This window comes from Varanus komodoensis, unplaced genomic scaffold (genome assembly GCF_004798865.1).
Source record: "Varanus komodoensis strain SLA01 unplaced genomic scaffold, ASM479886v1 scaffold5, whole genome shotgun sequence".
NCBI classification, from domain to species: domain Eukaryota; kingdom Metazoa; phylum Chordata; class Lepidosauria; order Squamata; family Varanidae; genus Varanus; species Varanus komodoensis.
In genome coordinates, this window is record NW_025336087.1 from 915,699 (window position 1) to 934,653 (window position 18,955).

General features: G+C 40.9%; 1 protein-coding gene across 2 annotated transcripts; it reads right to left on the reverse strand.

The window, feature by feature from the left end:
* Positions 1-3,020: 3,020 nt before the first annotated feature.
* On the reverse strand, positions 3,021-17,763 carry TMEM267 (transmembrane protein 267). 2 transcript variants are annotated; one of them, XM_044446532.1, is made up of 3 exons: positions 17,723-17,763; positions 13,995-14,382; positions 3,021-4,490 (listed from the first exon to the last, which is right to left on the reverse strand). In XM_044446532.1, the coding sequence occupies exons 2-3, from the start codon at positions 14,316-14,318 to the stop codon at positions 4,155-4,157; spliced, it is 660 nt and encodes a 219-aa protein (XP_044302467.1). In that variant the 5' UTR covers positions 14,319-14,382; positions 17,723-17,763; the 3' UTR covers positions 3,021-4,154. The 2 variants fall into 2 exon arrangements, with proteins under 2 accessions (XP_044302467.1, XP_044302468.1); XM_044446533.1 differs by lacking the exon at positions 17,723-17,763 and adding an exon at positions 16,145-16,160.
* Positions 17,764-18,955: the final 1,192 nt, after the last annotated feature.

Sequence of the window (18,955 nt, forward strand, 5' to 3'; positions counted from 1 at the left end):
TTTGTGGTTAACCCATACTTAAACTACAATTCAAGGTTTGTACAAAACTACCACCCATGATTCAACAACAGACCATGGGTTGACTGCTGGATTTAAACTAAACCCCTAAGCAATCCATGTCACAATCAGCAACCTGCTAAGAAGCCAGTTGTGGACAGCTGAATAAAATTGGAAGAGGCAAGTACATTACAAGCAGCACATCCACTTTCTTCTGCTTGTGAACAAGAACCCTCTGATTTTAAACTGATGGCTTGTTATAGGTGAACAAACCCCAGTAGGGGGAGGAAGAATGAATGAAGGTGCTGGCATCATGTTAAGACTTCAAATAAGGATCTTACTTAACATAGAAATGATGTCTGCAAATATAAACATCTGAAACTGAGTATTAGTTCGCATCATTTATACTAATCATATGAATAGGAATCCAATGCAGGGAATCAAAGTTCCAGCCCAGGCTTGACTGTATTAGCTTAAATCATCTACACAGGTATCAAGGGCAGGTGAGGCAGTCACTCTAAGGCTTACCTATCCTTAGGTAGTAGCAGATCTCCCTCATACAGAACTTGCTGGCAGTAATGACAGCACACATAGGCTACCAAATGTTCTGGACTATAGCTCCTACAATCCATCACAACTGGTCACGATAGCTGAGACTGATATGGAAATAGTAACCAATTTTTAAGAACTCATTTGGCTGTACTTTAATGCCTCTCAAATACATAGCATGCAGATGGAACAATAACCATTTCTGCATTAAGAAACATTGGCATGGGTAGTGTCTGCGTAAGGCTCTTTCATGCCTGAATTTATTACAATATTTAAATGGCATATTCCAAGATCAAATCACTAATACAGTGATTTTCATCCTTTCTATCATCAGGAAATGCTTTCCCCACTGATGGGTTTGCCAAAAAATCTTGTGTATTGTATTGTGCTTCTGGGGATGTTCTAAGGTCAATTCATGGAGAACTGTTAGTTCTACAGTCAGTTCGAACAGAACTGGCCAGGCTTATTGGACCTCACTGTTGCCCCGTGTGAACTGACAGAGCACCAGAAAATAATCTCCTATCATTGTGCGGTACAGTTTGCTTTCCAGAAGAACTTGTATGCAAATATTCATCTTCTCATTGAGAAAGCTCAGTGTTCCCTGAATACAATTCCAAAACTCATGAAACTGCCATCATAAGTAGCAGCACAGAGTGCCTCTTTGCATGCAAAGGATGTAGCACATGTAACCACAGCAGCTCTTTCTAGATTCCAGGATTTCCAGATTTGGGTTTAAGATCAGCATAGTCTGAGGTGTCTCTGATATCACTAAGGCTACAGCAAGGCCTTTAGTGTTAATTGGGAGGGCAAGATGATCAGTTTAATAACATCTACAAGCTACTAAGGGCATAAAACCAATGTGAGGCAACCTAAATGGAGTCATAAAGCCTATGTGGAAAAATCAAAGAGATCCATTCATCTTTGCTTTCCTGCAGCTTTCACTCCTAGATTTGACAGAAAGGTTCAAGGTATTAAAGTGAAGGGCTTTCCCAGTGCTCTACCTCGAGACTGGGTATGTGCAGACAACTGGAATCAAACCTGCATTCTCATGCATGCAACATTCTCTATACTATACTATTTTAATCATTTTTAAAAAGCCAGTTGACAGTCTTATGAATAACTATTAGAAGTAACATTGCATTCAATGAGAATTACTCCCTGGTAAGTCTGTAGAGGACAGCAGCTCCAATTAGACTTCTTACGGTGCCTAAATTTACAAGAAAGGGGTTGGAATTAGCATGGCAAACAGCTGTCACCACTGGCATTTTCAAAGACAGCAAGGGAAAAGTTTCAAAAATACTAAGCTCCAAGAATCCAGTTAAAGTTTATCTTTTTCTACTTAGGAAGGATAGGTGCCCAGAACATCATACAGTAGAGGGTTTCACATTTTAAGATGACACGTAACTGTAAGACTTGAAGGGCAGAGTTCAACTCTTCAAATACATTGCAGTGATATAAACAAACAGTACCTGACTAGCACTTCTTTTCTCTCTGGATAGCATTTAACTGAAGTAACACATGCTATAAAAAGCCTAAGAGCACCTGCAAATACTATACTGCTCTCTTCAGTGTTTACAGCATGCAATTCACATGCTGGCAGTCTCAGGAAATCAAGTTTTGTCTTGAAAACCCACCGTTGTACATAATGGTCCTGCCTACATTTTGCTCCAGGTTCATCCATGTATTTCCTTCTTGGTGGAAGCTATTCATCATACATCTAAAATAGAATATGCAAATGCAAAAGTCATGTTTGTAAACACAAATAACATACAGGTATATTAAAGTGAATAGCAAAACTTAGTTGAGTTCACTGACAAGTGTACACTTGTTTCACAAACTTGGATTTGCTGCTATGTAATATGTGGGAAAGTCTTGAAATAAGATGCTAAGTGAAATCCTAGCTTATTAGTTCTGTTTTGGTCATACTGCTCCTGGCATAAGCAGCCATAAAATGCACAAAAAAAGCATAATGACACCTCTCTTCACTTTTATCTGCACTACTTATTATTCTAAAACTGTCCTCCTTTTTCAGAAGCTGTTCCATAAAAGCATCATCAACTAAGCTTTTCAGAAGAATTTGTTTGTCATTTGTTTAAAAAAGTCTTTAAAAATAGGAAATTAGATGTTTAAAGTAGATTTAACTTAAAAGCACTCTTGTGGATAACTGCTGACAATGGGAAACACAGATATTTCCAACTAATTCAATTTTCTTGACTTGTATTTTACAAGCAGTTGTATTTTTGTCAGAGCTGCGAGAAAACAATTTATCAAGGTTGCACAGCAGCAGTGCTTGACAGACTGCAATAATATAAAATTGCACATTTCAACATTCTTCTGCAAGCCACGAAGGGTATTAAAGTTCAGTAAAGGTTCTAAATAAATAACTCAGTAAGACTGAACTGAAAACCTTCAAACCCTTCATATTGCAGCCACCTTCCCACTATTCTCCACTTTGTTAAAATTCCAGCAAAATCTTTAAAGCAAATGCTTTTATTGTTGTACCATAAACAGTATTGTGACAGAGTCAGTTCTTTGTTTCATCCCTTTTATGTTTTTACAAGATGAAATCTCTTACTTCTGAAAACAGATACTCTTCCACATTAAAAAAAAGCAAAGAAGTTATCTGATCTGTGCAACTGGCAAATAAAATACTTGGCTAGTTACAGTATTAGCTTGCCAGGCACACAATTGCTTCCCTCACCACTTTTGCAATGAGGTGCCAAGGCAGTTCTCTTCAAGTTGGCAGCTTTGGCTGCAGGGTCTCCAGTTGGTGACCCCAATTTAAATAAAGTGCAAGATCACTGTAGTTAGATTTTTCTGAACAATATACAGTTTTGCTTATTTACATATTTGATTATTTACAGCATATGCAGTGCTCTGCATATGACAACTAAATGGAGACAGGATGAAGCTTAGAAGACAGAAATATGAACAACAGAGTGTGACTAGAGTAAAGGCCCTATAGGAGAGAGAAGCAGGAGAATGTTAAAGAAACACTAATAATTATTTAGGAAGGTTGGAAGATTGATGAGGGACCTCTCCTGCATCCTATCTGATCTATTATGTACTGTTTTAAATTAAATTTACACTGGGATGGAGGATGCCTTCGGTCATGAACAGCAGCTAAGGCATATTTTTAATACATAATAAATTATATATGTATCCATACCACTTCCACCAGATGCCTTGGAAGTATCATTCCACACCTCACACTGGCCTCTGTTCTCAGTTCTATGAGCCTCTTCTGAGCTCCAAGAATATACAAGAAGCTGAGAACAGGGGAACATTTTAGCTCCTTCCTGAAACGTGAATTTATGAAGTGGGGAATGATTCATGGACTGGCAAAAAGAGAGGGATAGATGAGATAGCAGCTACTGATTTTTCAAAACGTACTTTATGATTTGTGGAATAAACCAAAGCAAAGCATGGACTGAAGGAGATGCTAATAAAGACATTGCTTAGACATTACCAAGTCACTTTCCTTGTGCAGCAGTGGCTTTAGAGACTCACCACTGAAGCTATAAAGCGCTGTGGCATCTCCTTAAGCCTAACTTAGAAATCATGAGAGAATGATTTCTGTGATGCAAACACAACCCACTATAATATCTTTAGACATCAATACGAATCCCATGTTTTATCAACATCAGTTCTCTTGTTCCTGTTAAATACATAATAAACGAACAGAGATGAGGTAATGATGCAGTGATTGCCACATAAAGCCAGTAAGGCAGGGGAACAGTTTTTCCAAATGGGCAGATCCACAGGCCATGACGAATTCCATCTCGAATATGATGTGAAGTCCAGGAAATAAACAACATCCAGGGAAGAAAACACCAGGAATCCTTCAGCTTGAAAAGGTGCATAATAAATTTCAACATCAGACACACAACAGGAATCACAGTAGAACAGTGAAGGAAAGGTCTTCGTGGAAGAGTCAGAGCAGCCTGGGTAAAATAAAAAAACAATGTAAACCTGCATTGCAAGTAAAAACATGTATCTGGCAGCAGAATCTATTCCCTTTAATCATCAATTAGCATAAAAAGCACTCAAGTTGATAAGCACCAACTTATCCATGACCAGATTTCAATATATCTGGTATGTTCCACTGAACTTCTAGGTCTTGCATTACTTTGGCAGACAAAAGGGTACAAAGAGTCTCTCTCTCCTTCCATCAGTCAGTGGCTACTAGCCTTACTGGTTACGAACTACCTCCTTTACCAGAGGTGGCATGCCTGCATACACCAACTGCTGAGGAGCTTGGGCAGGAGGAAGTCTTGCACACATCCCTCTTCATGATACCAAAGTGTAGGACGTGGAATAATCAATTCATGTTGCAACAACCCAGATTCAGCCTGGGCATCAGGAAAAACTTTTTCACTATCAGAGCAATACGACAGGGGAACCAGCTTCCTAGACGGGTGGTGGGCTCTTGCACACTAGGGACATTCAAAAAGAAATTGGACAGCCATCCAGCTGTCCCAGAGTGGGATGGTGCAACTTGGTGTCCTGCAACAGCAGGGGGTTGGACCTGATGGCCTTCATGGGCCCTACTATTCTATGATTTATCCTGCTTGAGGGATCCTGTGGACAGCTGGTTTGCCACTGTGTGTAGCTTGTTGGACTAGAAGGACCTTTGGTCTGATCCAGCATGGCTTTTTTAAGTTCTTATACTTGTAGATTTTCATAAGGCAGATTAGGGATTTTTAAAAGTGCACAATCAGTGAATATTAAAGACTGTTCAAGTACTTTTTTGTGTAATAACCTCCTCCCAAAAAGAAGCAACTACTTGATGTTGTCAAAACATGTTTAAAGAAGCATTAGCTGTATTGCACCACCAAAACTAGCTGATTTAGATGATCCCTTATTAAGGATGCATTGCAAAGTCCAATAGACACAACTACATCACATTCTAAACAATAGGTATATCCACCGTATGTGCTCACAGTAGTTTCTCAAATTCTCAAATGTCCCCATGGGCCCAAAAAGGTTGGGGACCCTGGTTCACAACAACATAGTAACATTATCGTGACTTTTATTCCCATGCTATATAACAAACTAACAGTACAGTTCACTGTTACAATTTAGTATAGGTTTATTATTACATTAATATCCCACTATTTTTTTCTTGCAAGAAACCCAAGGCAGTCAACATGGTCTTTTTATCTATTTTACTCTAATATGAATGCTGTGAGGTAGGTAAGGCTGAGCATCAGTGACTGACCCAAAGTCACTAGGTGGGCTTCATGGCCAAGCAGACTAGAAAGCCCTGCACCACAGTCCACTATTAGTATTGCAGGTCAAAGGTAGAACTGGTTTAGATTCCTACTGAGATATCCCCATATCTCTGATTAGAGCAAGGATTTCACTTGATACTCATTACTAAATGCCAGAGACAGCAAGGCTATTATCAATATGCTATGTCTATGGACACTACATGGGACTGGTTACTTCTGAAGCTCAGGTTCTAGGTCACATCAGCCTCTGTACAGCAAGACAAGGTTGACAGCAATATTTCTATTATGCTTATTAAGTTTTTAAATTACTGTCAGGTTGTTTTTAATTGCACTTGTAAGCTACTTTAGAATGCTCGAATTATGAAAAACTTTGTAATAATTCCATCTATCCTCACTCAACAAAACCTTGAGATACAACCTTAGTCAGAGTTTTGCAGCTGTTTGATCAAACTACCACTTTGATTGTATGAAAATGAATATGCGCTCAAAGAATAATTACAGACAACCCAGAAGAAGCACTAAAAACACAAACAACAAACCAAACACTAATTCTAGCACATTATTCCAGATGCATGTTTAGAGAGAAATAAACATCTAAAAAGTAAGAACCCTAGATGTAAAAGTAGTTATATTCCTAGTAAAGCATGCCACCTATTGGAAAAAGGTGAGAAGAAATCTCTTCAGTGCTATACAAAACATGATGAATCTTCAATTTTAATATCAGAATTTGATTGTGAGTCATTCCATCAATGCTCTGGGTGTAGGAGCAAGCAGTGAAATGTCTTATATTTGCTGACAGCACCTAACTATACAGGAAGGTTAAAACCGAAAGAGATCGTAATGAGCTCACAGGGGATCTCCTCAAATGGAAAGAATAGGAAGAAATGACAGATGCAAATACACAGTGATGCACACGGGGGCAAAACCTCGTACTATCAAGTATGAGCCAATGGGATTTTAGCTAGCCATAACTGACCAAGAAAGAGAATTTGGGATTGTGGTCCAAAGAAAATGTCAACCCATTATAAGGCTGTTGTGAAAAAAGCGAACTCCATGCTAGATATAATTAGGAAAGAAACTGAAAGTAAAACTACCAATATCATACTACCCTTATCAAAATATACAGTGTTACCACAGTTTTAATACTGCGTACAGCTCATGTCACTCTATCTAAAAAAAGGATATTGTAGAGTTAGAAAAAGTGCAGAAAAGGACACAGGAGCAATTCCCCTATGAGGAAAGTTTACAATTACTGAGATTGTTAACTTAGAAAAGAGGCAAGAAGGGGAAGATATGATCATGGAATCAGAAAATAGTAGAGTTGGAAGGGGTCATGAAGGCCATCAGGTCCAACCCGCTGCTGTTGCAGGACACCAACTCACACCATCCCACTCAGATGGCTGTCCAGCTTCTTTCTTAATGTCTCCAGAGTGGGAGAGCCCACCACCTCTCTAAGCAGCTGGTTCCACTATTGTATTGCTCTGACCGCGAGAAAGCTTGATGTCTAGCCTGAATCTGGGTTGTGGCAACCTGAACTGATTATTCCATGTCCTACACTCTGGCATCAGCAAGAAGAGATCTTGACCTCTTGATCTAACTTACCTGCATCCTTCTTAAATCCTGGTTCCTAGAACTGGACACAGTATTCCAGATGAGGTCTGACTAGCGAGCAGTAGAGGAACTACTACTTCTCATGATTTAGAATACTTCTGTTAATGCATCCCAAAATAGCATATGCCCTTTTGGTGGCTGCATCACATTGTCATATTTAACCTATTATCCACAATTTCTGTTGAGCCATGTATTCCCCCTCTTGAATTGATGCATTTGGTTTCTTTTTCCTAGGTGGAGGATTTGGCACTTGTCCTTACTGAATCTCATTCTGTTGCTTTCAGCCCAGTATTCAAGTTTATCAGGACCACCTTGGATCTTCATTCTGTCTTCTAGGGTGTTTGCTATTCTGCCTAGTTTTGTATCATCTGCAAATCTGATTATCTTTCTTTGATTTCCTCATCTAAACCATTAATAAAGATGTTGAGGAGCACTGGGAGCCCAGGACTGATCCCTGTGGCACCCCACTAGTTACCGCCATCCAATTTGAGAAGGTGTCATTGATGTGTCCGATTTAGCAGCAGATTTTGGATCCACCTAATAGTTTTTCCATCTAGTCCAATTTTTGCTAATTTGCTTATCAGAATGTCAAGCGGCACTGTGTCAAAAGCTCTGCTAATGTCTAGGTAGATTATGTCTACAGTGTTCCCTTTGATAGAGGTGTACAGAATTTTGCAGGGAGTGGAGAAACTGGAAAGTGAGAACTTTTTCTCCCTTCCTCATGATACTAGAATCCAGGGTCATCCCAAGAAGCTGAGTGATAGGAGATGCTGATTGTGGTGGGAGATTCAGAACAGATAAGTACTTCTTCGCACAGGACATAGTTAAACTATTGAAGCCACTTCCACAAAATGTAATAATTATCACCAATTTGGGCAGCTTTAAAACACAGACTGGGCAAATTTGTGGAAAACAAAGCTATCAGTAGCTACTAGCTGTGATGGCTGTATCCTACCTCCAGTATATCAGGAGTGTGCCTACATGCATCAGTTGTGGGGAACCTAAGCAGAAGTGAACTTGTGCTGATATCCTGTGTGTGGAATACTATGGGCAGATGGTTTGCCTGTGGATGAACAGAATGCTAGACTAAATGAACCATCACTCTGATCCAGCATCGCTTTTCTTATGCTCTTAGAGCTAGGTCACTATGCTATTTTAAGATATTTTCCTTTCATAAGCATTATTTCCTCTTAATTTGAACACACACAAAAACAGGCAACACAAACCAGCTAATACTAAACCAGTTTCCAAAAATGCTATGAAATTCAATGAGTAAGCTACACTGATTTTATTATCTTTTTAAAAAACACACACAGAATTGCAGTTCTATAGTTAAAAAAACTAAGAACGAATGAAGAATTTATGACTTTTGTTTTTACATATTTTAAGATGTTATCCTATGCATGTTTCAACAAGTAAAAAAAAATGCAACAACTTCCAGTGCAGCTCGCTAAGGAATGCTAGAGGCTGTAGGAATTTTTTCCCATCTGAACCTGCACAGGATTGTGTCCCAAATTACTTATGAAGGTGATAGGTTCAGACAATACTTTATGTCCATGCCATATTGCAATTTTGTGACCCACTGTTATTTGTTCTAGAACAAATTATTTTTAATGGACAACTTTAAAGTGTATTTGGGAGCATGGAAAGTACCCTTTGCAACAGAATGGGGGGAGAGGAATTTGGGGTAGCTCATGTAGCTGTGGCCTGCTCATCCTTTCCCACTGTGGCCTAAGACCCCCTGCAAAAAAAGTCAAGAACCTTTAAAATAGGGGTGCTTTGGGGGAGCCCCTCAATTCAGTCCAAGGGTTGAAGGGGACTTTAGGAAACCACAAATGCCCTCTCAATTTTTCCACTTACCCCAAGCAGGTAACATAGTGGGAATGGGCAAAACCTGTTGAAACTCCATTCCTGGGAGGGGCAGCAGGGCTTGTGATTCAAGCATGGGTTTTTTTCCAAGCCTTGAGGCTAGCAGCAGAGAGGCACTTCCAACACTTGGGGGACGACTGGGGCAGGATATCTCCCCCACAGAAACTCAGGGATTAACTGCAATAACCCCTTTCAGCAATGTGTGTGGTCTCCCAGGACTTCCTACTTTGATAGGCTGGCTCTGTGCAAAGTGGAGGGTGGGGGAGGGAATAATTTAAATGCCCACTGAACCATCACAGGCATCCCCACCAACCTATCCCTGGGCATCCTTGGGAAACACCTCCCAGATGCCTCCAAATAGGATTGGGAAAGTTGCCTTAAATTGTGGTTTTTGCAATCTTATTTAAAAAGTCAAGCTGCAGCCAATGGCTAAAGGGACACCTCAGTGTTCCTGCGCTGTCCCTGGAATGCTGCAGAACGCAGGGCCGGGAGAGGAGGCATGCAATCTTTGCTGTGCCTGATCACGTGTTGGGCACAGGGGATAAAAGTGTTGTCCCAGTTCACGTGGTCTCTGTCCCTGCAGCACTGACTGAACAAGAACAAAACTGCAAGTAAAGCTCCTCATGTTGATGGAACACAAAGTTACACTCGCATAGTGAGCCCATGACACAAGTGTTCAGTGGGAGGAAATCTGGATCAGCAAAACTGCACACTGAAGAATACTAGGAAAAGCATAATGAGCAAGGGATTGATAAAATGGCTGCTGTGGGTGGGTGGCAGGAATACTTCTCCGGTCAAAAAAAATAGCTGCTCCAGCGGGCATAGACTGACACCCATTTTCCTGGAAGGCAAACCAGTGAGACTAAAATAATTTGCCCAAAATGTGAGTACAAGTCAGAGGGGCAGTTTGAGTTTCAAAACACAAATCCACTACTTTGAACCCAGATAAAAATGGTAGCAGAAGGCAGCATTTTGCTTTGTAGAATACCACCTCTAAGGAAAGGTGAGGAAGGAAGTACCAAGAAACGTGTCTGGATGTGGCAGAGTATACATTTGTTGATTAGGTACTGCCATCTCCTCCAACTGGCAGCAGCAACTCTCCAAGGATCTCAGCCCTGCTACATGATCTTCTTTTTAAAACTTTTAGGAACTTTGCCTAACTCATGAAGACCCTTGCTGGATCAGACCAAAAGCTCATCTAGCTCAGCATTCTGTTATTATCTGAAGTCCATATGTAGGATTTGAATGTAATATTACCTTCCTGTTCCCTATTAACTAGCATTTGGAGGCATACTGCCTCAGATCGTGGAGGCAGCATACGTCAGTCCTAACCAACAGCCTTGCCTAATCTTTAAAGCTATCCAAGTTGGTGACCATTGCTATATTCTGTGGAAGTAATTCCAGTATGCGCTGTGTGAAGAATTCATCAAACTACTTCTGCACAAAACACATGGGTCCTACACTTTATTTATTTACAACAATTATGTACCTCTTGACATGAAAAAAGATTCTAGAGCAGTAGATGATTAAAAACTAGAACAAAATGCAATATTAATCGTTATTTTAAAAATAGAATATTTGGTAAGAACTGTGGCTGGTTAATTGGTTTTTTGAAATAAATTATTATTTATTTCACTTCTTTACTGCCCCATATCTGAAGCTCTCAAGCCAGTTCTCAGTAAAGATGTGCCAGAAACAAAACAATGTTGGTCCTGCCTGATGTTCAGTGGCAGGGACTTCCAGAGGGAGGGAGCCACTAACTACACTGAAGATCCCACTGCATGTGGATTTGGGGTGCAGCTTGTCTGATGACCTCAGTCTGGAGCACCTCTGATGTCAGTGAACAAACAGGTTGGTATGCAAGATGATGCTCTCTTAAGTATCCTAGTCCCAGGTTCTTTAGGCTTTCATATATTACTAAAAAACCCCTGTAAACTTGCTGCAAAAGCAAATAGACAATGCGATTCACTCAGCAAAGGAATATATGCTGAAAAGGGGCAGCTGCTGGCAACAGTTAAGCTGCTGCATTCTGTACCAGTTGCAGCTTCCAGAACTACATTAAGAACAAGCTCCATATACAGCTCATGGCAGTAATCTATAGTCTTGAGGCTCTCTCGTAATACATGTACCACTGTGTCCAAGCTATCTTTGTCCAGGAAAGGCTGTAGCTGAGTACCAGTTGTAACTGGTAAAAGGCAATCTAACATCCATGGCTATTTGGGCTTCCAGTGACAGTGCTGGTGTAGAACTAACTCCAAGCTGAGAAACTGATCTTTCAACCCCAGCACAGGCAAAATATCTATCTTCTAGACTCAGCAGCCACTCACTCACAGGGTCTTGCCTAGATTCAGATTCAGTTATCAGTACTCATCCAGCCCATCATTGATCTAGACATATCCACTGATCTAAACAGTCTCATTCAGATCTCTCTCTCTCTCTCTCTCTCTCTCTCTCTCTCTCTCTCTCTCTGTGTGTGTGTGTGTGTGTGTGTGTGTGTGTGTGAGTGAGAGAGAGAGAGAGAGAGAGAGAGAGAGAGAGAGAGAGAGAGAGAGAGCGCGCGCGCGCGCGCGCGCAAGCTTTTTATCACCAGCATACTGATGACATTTGGCTCCAAGTCCCTGAATGACCAGCGGCTTCATATAGATGCTGAACACTGGGGCCAAGGAATAGTCTCCAAATGTTACTCCCTCAAATCAACCCAACAGGTAAGACCAGAACTAGTGTAACACAGTGCCTCCAATGCCCAAGCAATGGAATCAATCCAGGATACTACAGCAGAGAGTAACAAAACCTGATGAAAGACTGAGAAGGGTCACACTCCCCTCGCCTCTTTCTCAATAAAGGTCATAGTGCTCAAGGCTGAATCAGACTCTTAACCAGGTCAAAATCCAGAAAGGAGTGGGTATAAATAATCAGTATCTTTCAAGAGAACTTGCAGTTGCTATGTCCATATGCTCTCAAGTACCTTCCTTAAAAAAGGGGAATTCACAACTGGGTGAAAGTTGTCAAGTACCATTGGATCCAGATGTGCTTTCTTCAGGTATGATCACCTACTGCCACCTTAAGGACAGCAGGAACCATCTCTTCATTTTGCATTCTCTGGACTAGTTTTCATTAGCTAGGAAGGGCAAGGACTGAGAGCCAATGTGGTTAGCCACACAGCTGCAAGCACCTTGTCCACAGCAACTGAAACTGATCCATAAGATCAGCCATGTGGTGGCATCACGCACTTTGAATGGACAAAACAGTTATCAACTTTACTGCAGAGATAAGAAATTTTGTGCTCTAGGTGTAATGCCTAATCGGCTCTAGCACTCACTGAGCTATAACTGTTCTGCAGCAACTGCCTGTCTGAGATGTGTAAAGAGAGGATCATAATTCAAACATGAATGTGCATGTGGCTTCAAGATCCTTTGAAGAACCTGTCAATTATGAATAGGCAATCTGGGATGCCCCAAATATTTTGGCCTCAACAACTCCATCCAGCATGCTCAATGTTCAGGGATTACGGAGGAAGGACATCAGAGAAGGACACCAGATTGCCTACCCATATTGTAAATCAACACTGCAGCACACATAAACTCTTAATATTGATTATGAAGTTCAAAAAATAGTCACATCCCAAATTCTTTAGGACAGGTAAGAAGTGGAGTTTTATGCAATGATTCTTAACCCATACCATAATGGTTGATACCATTATTTCAAGTTGAAGCAGGAATTCTCACTATTCTGATAACCCAAATAAGACACAAAAATCTGCTCAATTATGTTAGCAAAGAGCAGCATGAAAATGTAAGGTCTGATCTGGCTGGAACTTACAGCTTGTCTGAAGGGACCTTCTCTTCAGCTTTGAGTATACTATACTATAGAGGATGGAGAGACTGGTGTCTGAGAACATACATCTTATCAGGCTCGATCCTCTACTGAGGTTTTTTCATGCTTTCAGGAAGAAAACCTACTCACAGTTTAAATGATTCTTTGTGCCCAATTCCCCTCATAGTTTTAACCTGCAACTGCGAATACCCCTTTAAAAACGCAATGGTGATGCCAGGATAGGCACTGGGCAATAAATATCCTCTGAGGCCAAATCCACTCCCACCCAATTGTGAATCTTTCCCTTTACCTTCCTCTTTAACACTTGTATAGCAAAGAAGTCTCAACTGTAGTAATACCGAAATTATGTAGCTTTACCTCTGGCACTGGACAGGTACAAGTTACTTCCTTTCAAATTTAGCACAGATGCCGTATTTGCTGCAACTCCCAAAGTGGAAATGACATCAAGATCCTGATATAAAGGGCTTACTACTTGATTTTCGACTGAGCACTGACAGAATAAGTTGCCTGTTCTTATTTGTATTAGTAAAGTTGTAATACTTTTCACCTTAACATTAAATGTGAAATGTTTTCTATTTTTGGTCACCAATTGTGGTTTGTGTGTTCTTTTTATCAATTCTAGCCCAGATAGGCATGGCTGGGGTGGCACATTAGGATGGTCTACACTTTAAATCTTAACTCCACCAATTAATTTAAGAGCTAGTTTTAATAACAAATAAGGTTAGCTTATAAATCTACAGAATAAAATAGATAAATTTGAAACCATAATTTAATATAAAATTAATTTGTCCATATTTCAACTACAAAGTCATTGCAAACATTTGCTTTTGGTATCTGTAATAGTTTCAAACTGAAAATACATAAATATTCAAGAGGTTATTAAACTGAGGTTATGCTTACCTTTAATGACAGAGAGCCAGCTAGAACAAAGTGATCCACGTCAATCACAGATGAGAGGAAACCTGCTAAAATGACTTCAGTAAAGTCACTTTTCTTCTTGAGACCAATCACTATTGCCCAAGACCACAATCCCACAACACCATGCACAGTGTTATCAGAGAGTGCCCGCAGCCAGTCATTTTGCTGAATGATAGAAAACTGTAGAAGTCTATCTGCTACAAAGCAGAAAATCCCCAATCCTAGGCTTGAAATAACAGAAGCTGAGCTGAACGAATGGAGAAGAGCATGGGCCTTTTCAGTCTCAGATGCCATAGCAAGAAACATCTCTCCATGCACAAAATGTGATCAGGGTACATATGGCCCATTGTCTGTTCAATCTTCAGTCATTCTGTAATTATCACAGAGAAAGCTTAATGAGAGCTTATCAACACTGAAAATTTGTATCCTGAAATGAGCAGAGATTACAGAACAGCACAAAAATCTGACAAGTGTATAAAGAATACTTATAAACTGTTTTTCCAGCTCACTTTAAAAAGCAAAACCTGTACATGTTATGTCAAACTGAATCTTAGATATACCCTGTCCTCCACCCAACATTTTTACCATTTTGACATTGCAGTATTTTCCTCCTTCTGCTTTACTTATATTTCCAAAAGCTCACAGCTAATGCCTCCTCTAGCTATTATTCCATCTCTGGTGTGCCATGATTGCTTTTACAGAAGCTTTCTTATTCCTTGCCTGCCACTGCCTCTGTTCAAGTAGAAACAGTCAATCTATGGTTTATACGCTCTTTTTTGCATTTCATAAATATATTTTTTACCAAGACAACTATTACTTTGCAACTCCTTGTGTTCTAAGGAAGATAGAATAAGCATACACAGTTGAACAGGCTAATTTCGCTATACCAATAATAAAGGAAATAATTCACTAAAATAATGAATGCAAATTATGTTTAATATGTCTTTTAACTAGCAAGTGAAATCTAATTGATTCCATCTTTTCTGCCAAAATTAATGTTACCCAGCTTTTGAAACAAGCAGGTGGGAAGCATTTTGAATGTTACATCCAGAGCTGTATTTGGTGCAGAATGTTTCCGAGAATAACTTGAACACTAGTTAGGGATATGGGTAACGCCTGCAATTACAGACCTATGATGGAAAATAGCTCAAGGGATCTACAAGGTACACTCCCTCTGAGTCCCCATGGGGAGGTACAGGTGTCAATAGTTAGAAAAAGCTAAAGCAGAAGAATATGGTGGCACCAAGAGAAATAACTGAGGAACTAATATTCTGCCAGTCCATATATTGCAATGCCAGATGGAAGCAAATATGAAACCAGAACCAGAGAAAAGGGAAATAATGAAAAAGGTCTAAGTACATATAATTAAGTTTCATCCGCACTGGGAGGCTAAGCACTGTTGGAGAGTGGAGAGAGATAAAGCATCTTTTAGACTATGCTGACAGCAGCAACTAGAAGAATAATGGGACTATGAAGACAACCTGCATGCATATTCTACCACCTCCTAAATCATTCAATGAGTAGCATGCAGAGTAAGCATCAGTAACTGAACTGATCAACTAAGGATCATTGCACACATTACATGGCAAGAAACCCAGCCTCACTATAATGTGCACACTTAACCAGAGGTGGGGTAGAGAAGCCAACTGCACCTTACTGACAAGAGTACTGCAAAAAACCTTTCCAATTAAATTTGTTGTTTTCAGTTTATATAACGTATCTAAAAAAATGACTCTTAGCCCATTACTAAAGGGTCATAATTACTAAATGACCCTTTAGTAATGAAGTGGTGGTCACACATACACAAAATTAAAATAGTATAAATGTAATATTGTAAACTGCACATTTTCCCAGCTTTTCCATGTTGTCCATAATCACACCAATATTTTCAGGAATATGTGCCAGATGGCTCATCTGGATCTGAACCCTAGGGCTCATTTCAGCTCTACCCCACATTGAAACTCTAAGAACCTGCTCCTGGGCTAGTGTGGCATGTTGTTTACAGTGTGAAACTGGAACTCAGGTAATCGGGGTTCTAGTTCCCATTTGGCTGTGAAGCTCACTGGATAACTTTGGGCCATTGACTCTTAGTGAAGATAAAATGGAGAAGAGGATTATGTAGGCTGCCTTACCTTCTTTGACAGAAGAAAGGCTTAGCAGTGAGCACTGACCCAATCCAGGATTCCCCTTGTAAATATTCACCCACCCAAAGTATAGAAAATAATCAAGCATCTAGATATGGAAATATTACAAAAGGTAGTTCTTTGTTTTCTTTTAGGCCACTAATGACTAACACAGATATCTGCAATCAGATGCAATCAGTAACTCTGTGGACTCCACAATCCTATCTCTCATCTTAAGGTATCTGATTACAGGTATTACAACTGTTAGTTCAGGCCTACATTACCGCTATACATGAAAGCCCAACCCTGTTCCTTTTGCTGCTTCAACAAATCATTCCAGGACTCCCCTGAAACTTCCATTTTTAGCTTTCAGGTCAGCTCATAGCAGCACTGATCTTCCTAAACAAAGTCTACCCTAGTACCTTTCACCATGAAAGTTTAAATTTGAAACCTAATCCCTGCTTTTATTTAAAAATAATTCCCTGCTTATTCTCTTCTCCCCAGCAAGATTTCAAGCTCTGTTTTTGCCCATGCCAGGTTTTTTTTTTCCACTTTCTAGGTCCTTATAATTATTTCAACCCAAACATATTTATACACCACAATCACAGTGCTTTAGAACAGGGGCAGAAGCTAAATTTCAATTCCCAGAAGCTTCCTGTCAGCATGACTAATATTCAGGAATACTGGGAGTTGACATCCCAAATGTCTAGTTGTCAACTTCTGCCTACTTGTGCTGTACAGTCAAGAGACTGGTCTTGACTCTGAGGGGCTTGCACTTCCCACACCCTTAACAAACAATATGCTAGGGCAAGACTCAACAGGTGAAGCTCTACCCCAGTACAGAAACACAGTGGAGGTATAGATGGGATAAAAAGCTTTTGAAAGTCTATTAGTTGTGCAGCTGTTTCATACAGCACATCTCCTCACCTCCACTGCCCTGTATGTCTTGCTAAGGGCAGCTAAATGTTTTCCTGTTTGAGCTTCTGCACCTTTAAGCAGCCAACATGACAGGCAGAAACTCAACAGATGAAGTTTTACCCAGCAGAGCAATACAGTGATGGGATGGGGGAGGCAGGGTACAAAGGAGAGGAGCCGTTAAACGTCTGCCAGTCGAGCAAGTGTTTCACACAGCACATCTCCTCTCCCACCGTTGCTATGCACTGCCAAGGATGGCTAAATCTTGCCCTGTTCAACTTCTGCCCATAAGGTCGCAGTTCGAGCATCCCGGCAGCTCTGCCAAGGGAAAACACCTATCAACACCTTGCACGGCACTGACACCACCAAACTGGTTAGTCCACTACTCTGATGACTAAGCTCGTTGCTGCCTCTCGCCTGCAAGGCGGTCCATCGCTCCGCGACTCCCGCTGCCGGCTATTTTCTCTCCCGCATTTACAGCGCCCTTAAAGCAGCTTCTGCCCCTTTCCTTTCTCTCCTTTCCCCCTCACTAGCCCCAAAATAACCTTCCTCCAAAATCATCTCCTTCCCCTCTCCCCACCCCCACCGCACCTCCTTTGCAACGGGCGGCTCCCTTAATCTTAATCGCTCCCCCATCCCCACCCAAAGCACCCCTCTAAGACCGCCGCTTACCTCCCGACCGCCGCAAGAGAAATACGGGAAGGCTCATGCGCGAGCCCCGCCCGTCGGCAGCGCGCGCAGCATTCCGGGGCGGTTACAACGCCGCGGGAGCGCCGCCCTCTCCCCGCCCCCAGGGGTTGCTCAGCAACTCCTTGGCAACGGCTTGCCCCTCCCCCCCACTGCATTCAAATCCCCTCAACAGACGTTACTTTGACGTGGCCCTGGGCAACGGCTGGAGTATATTGTATATGCCAAAGAGGTGGATTAATAAGAATGGCTTTTTATGAATACAAGACCAGCAAGGGGACTTTTAATTTTGATTTCTATGATGTACCGATCAATAGGTATAACCTACACAGGTATAATCATGCAATTATCGACGCATAACTAGCCCAGAGAAAAACCCACTTTTCTAGAAATCGGCATGTGCGTTGATCAAAAGGTCCCTGTCCTGGTGTGCGTATGCCCAAAATATACAACAGGGGAAGGTTTTCTTTTAAAAGAGTTATTCTAGAGAATAACCGGCTACCAAAGAATCATTCCAGATGGTGCACCTGAGCAGCCCTCAGTTGGTCCTTTTATATATTGATCAGGGTTACAGGTAACACGGTTAACATGTTTCAGTAGGTTATAGAAGTAAAAAGTTACATGATCTTCCTGGCCTGCATTCTGAAGAGAAATAAGATACTTCCAAGGAGGGGAGGAGGATGGGGTGTGTTGGGAAAATTTGGATAAATTCTGTCAGAAAAGCATTACTTCTGTGTGTTTTTGCATTGGGGGATCAAATCCTGTTTAAAATGGCATTCCTCTCCTGCTCCTTTTTCTCACCTTAGCGGTAAGCTACAGTAGACAGGCCACTCAGTCCAAATATGCATTATATACCTTCCCAATTGTTAAATAATCATTGTTGGAATTCACAGTTTACAAGGAAGTATCTTCCTAGCCCAGAGGGCTTCATGTGCCCTGGTCATTCAGAATGTCTGGAGTCTGGATAAGGGTCTGAGTTCATAGTTTCTCAGTAGCTTGAATTTACATGTCTAAGCAGACCTGGAGATGGGTTCAAGTTACTCAACTAAAGTGTCAATACACTGCAATTAGAAATATTGTAATCTCATTGTCTCTGTATGATTGACTGACATTCCTTTATCTGTTCTGTATGTGATGACCTCAGAACCTTATTGTAAAGTCTGCATTCTGTCATCAATTGCCCTGTACCTGGGAGGGTATAAATGCCCTGTAATGGTA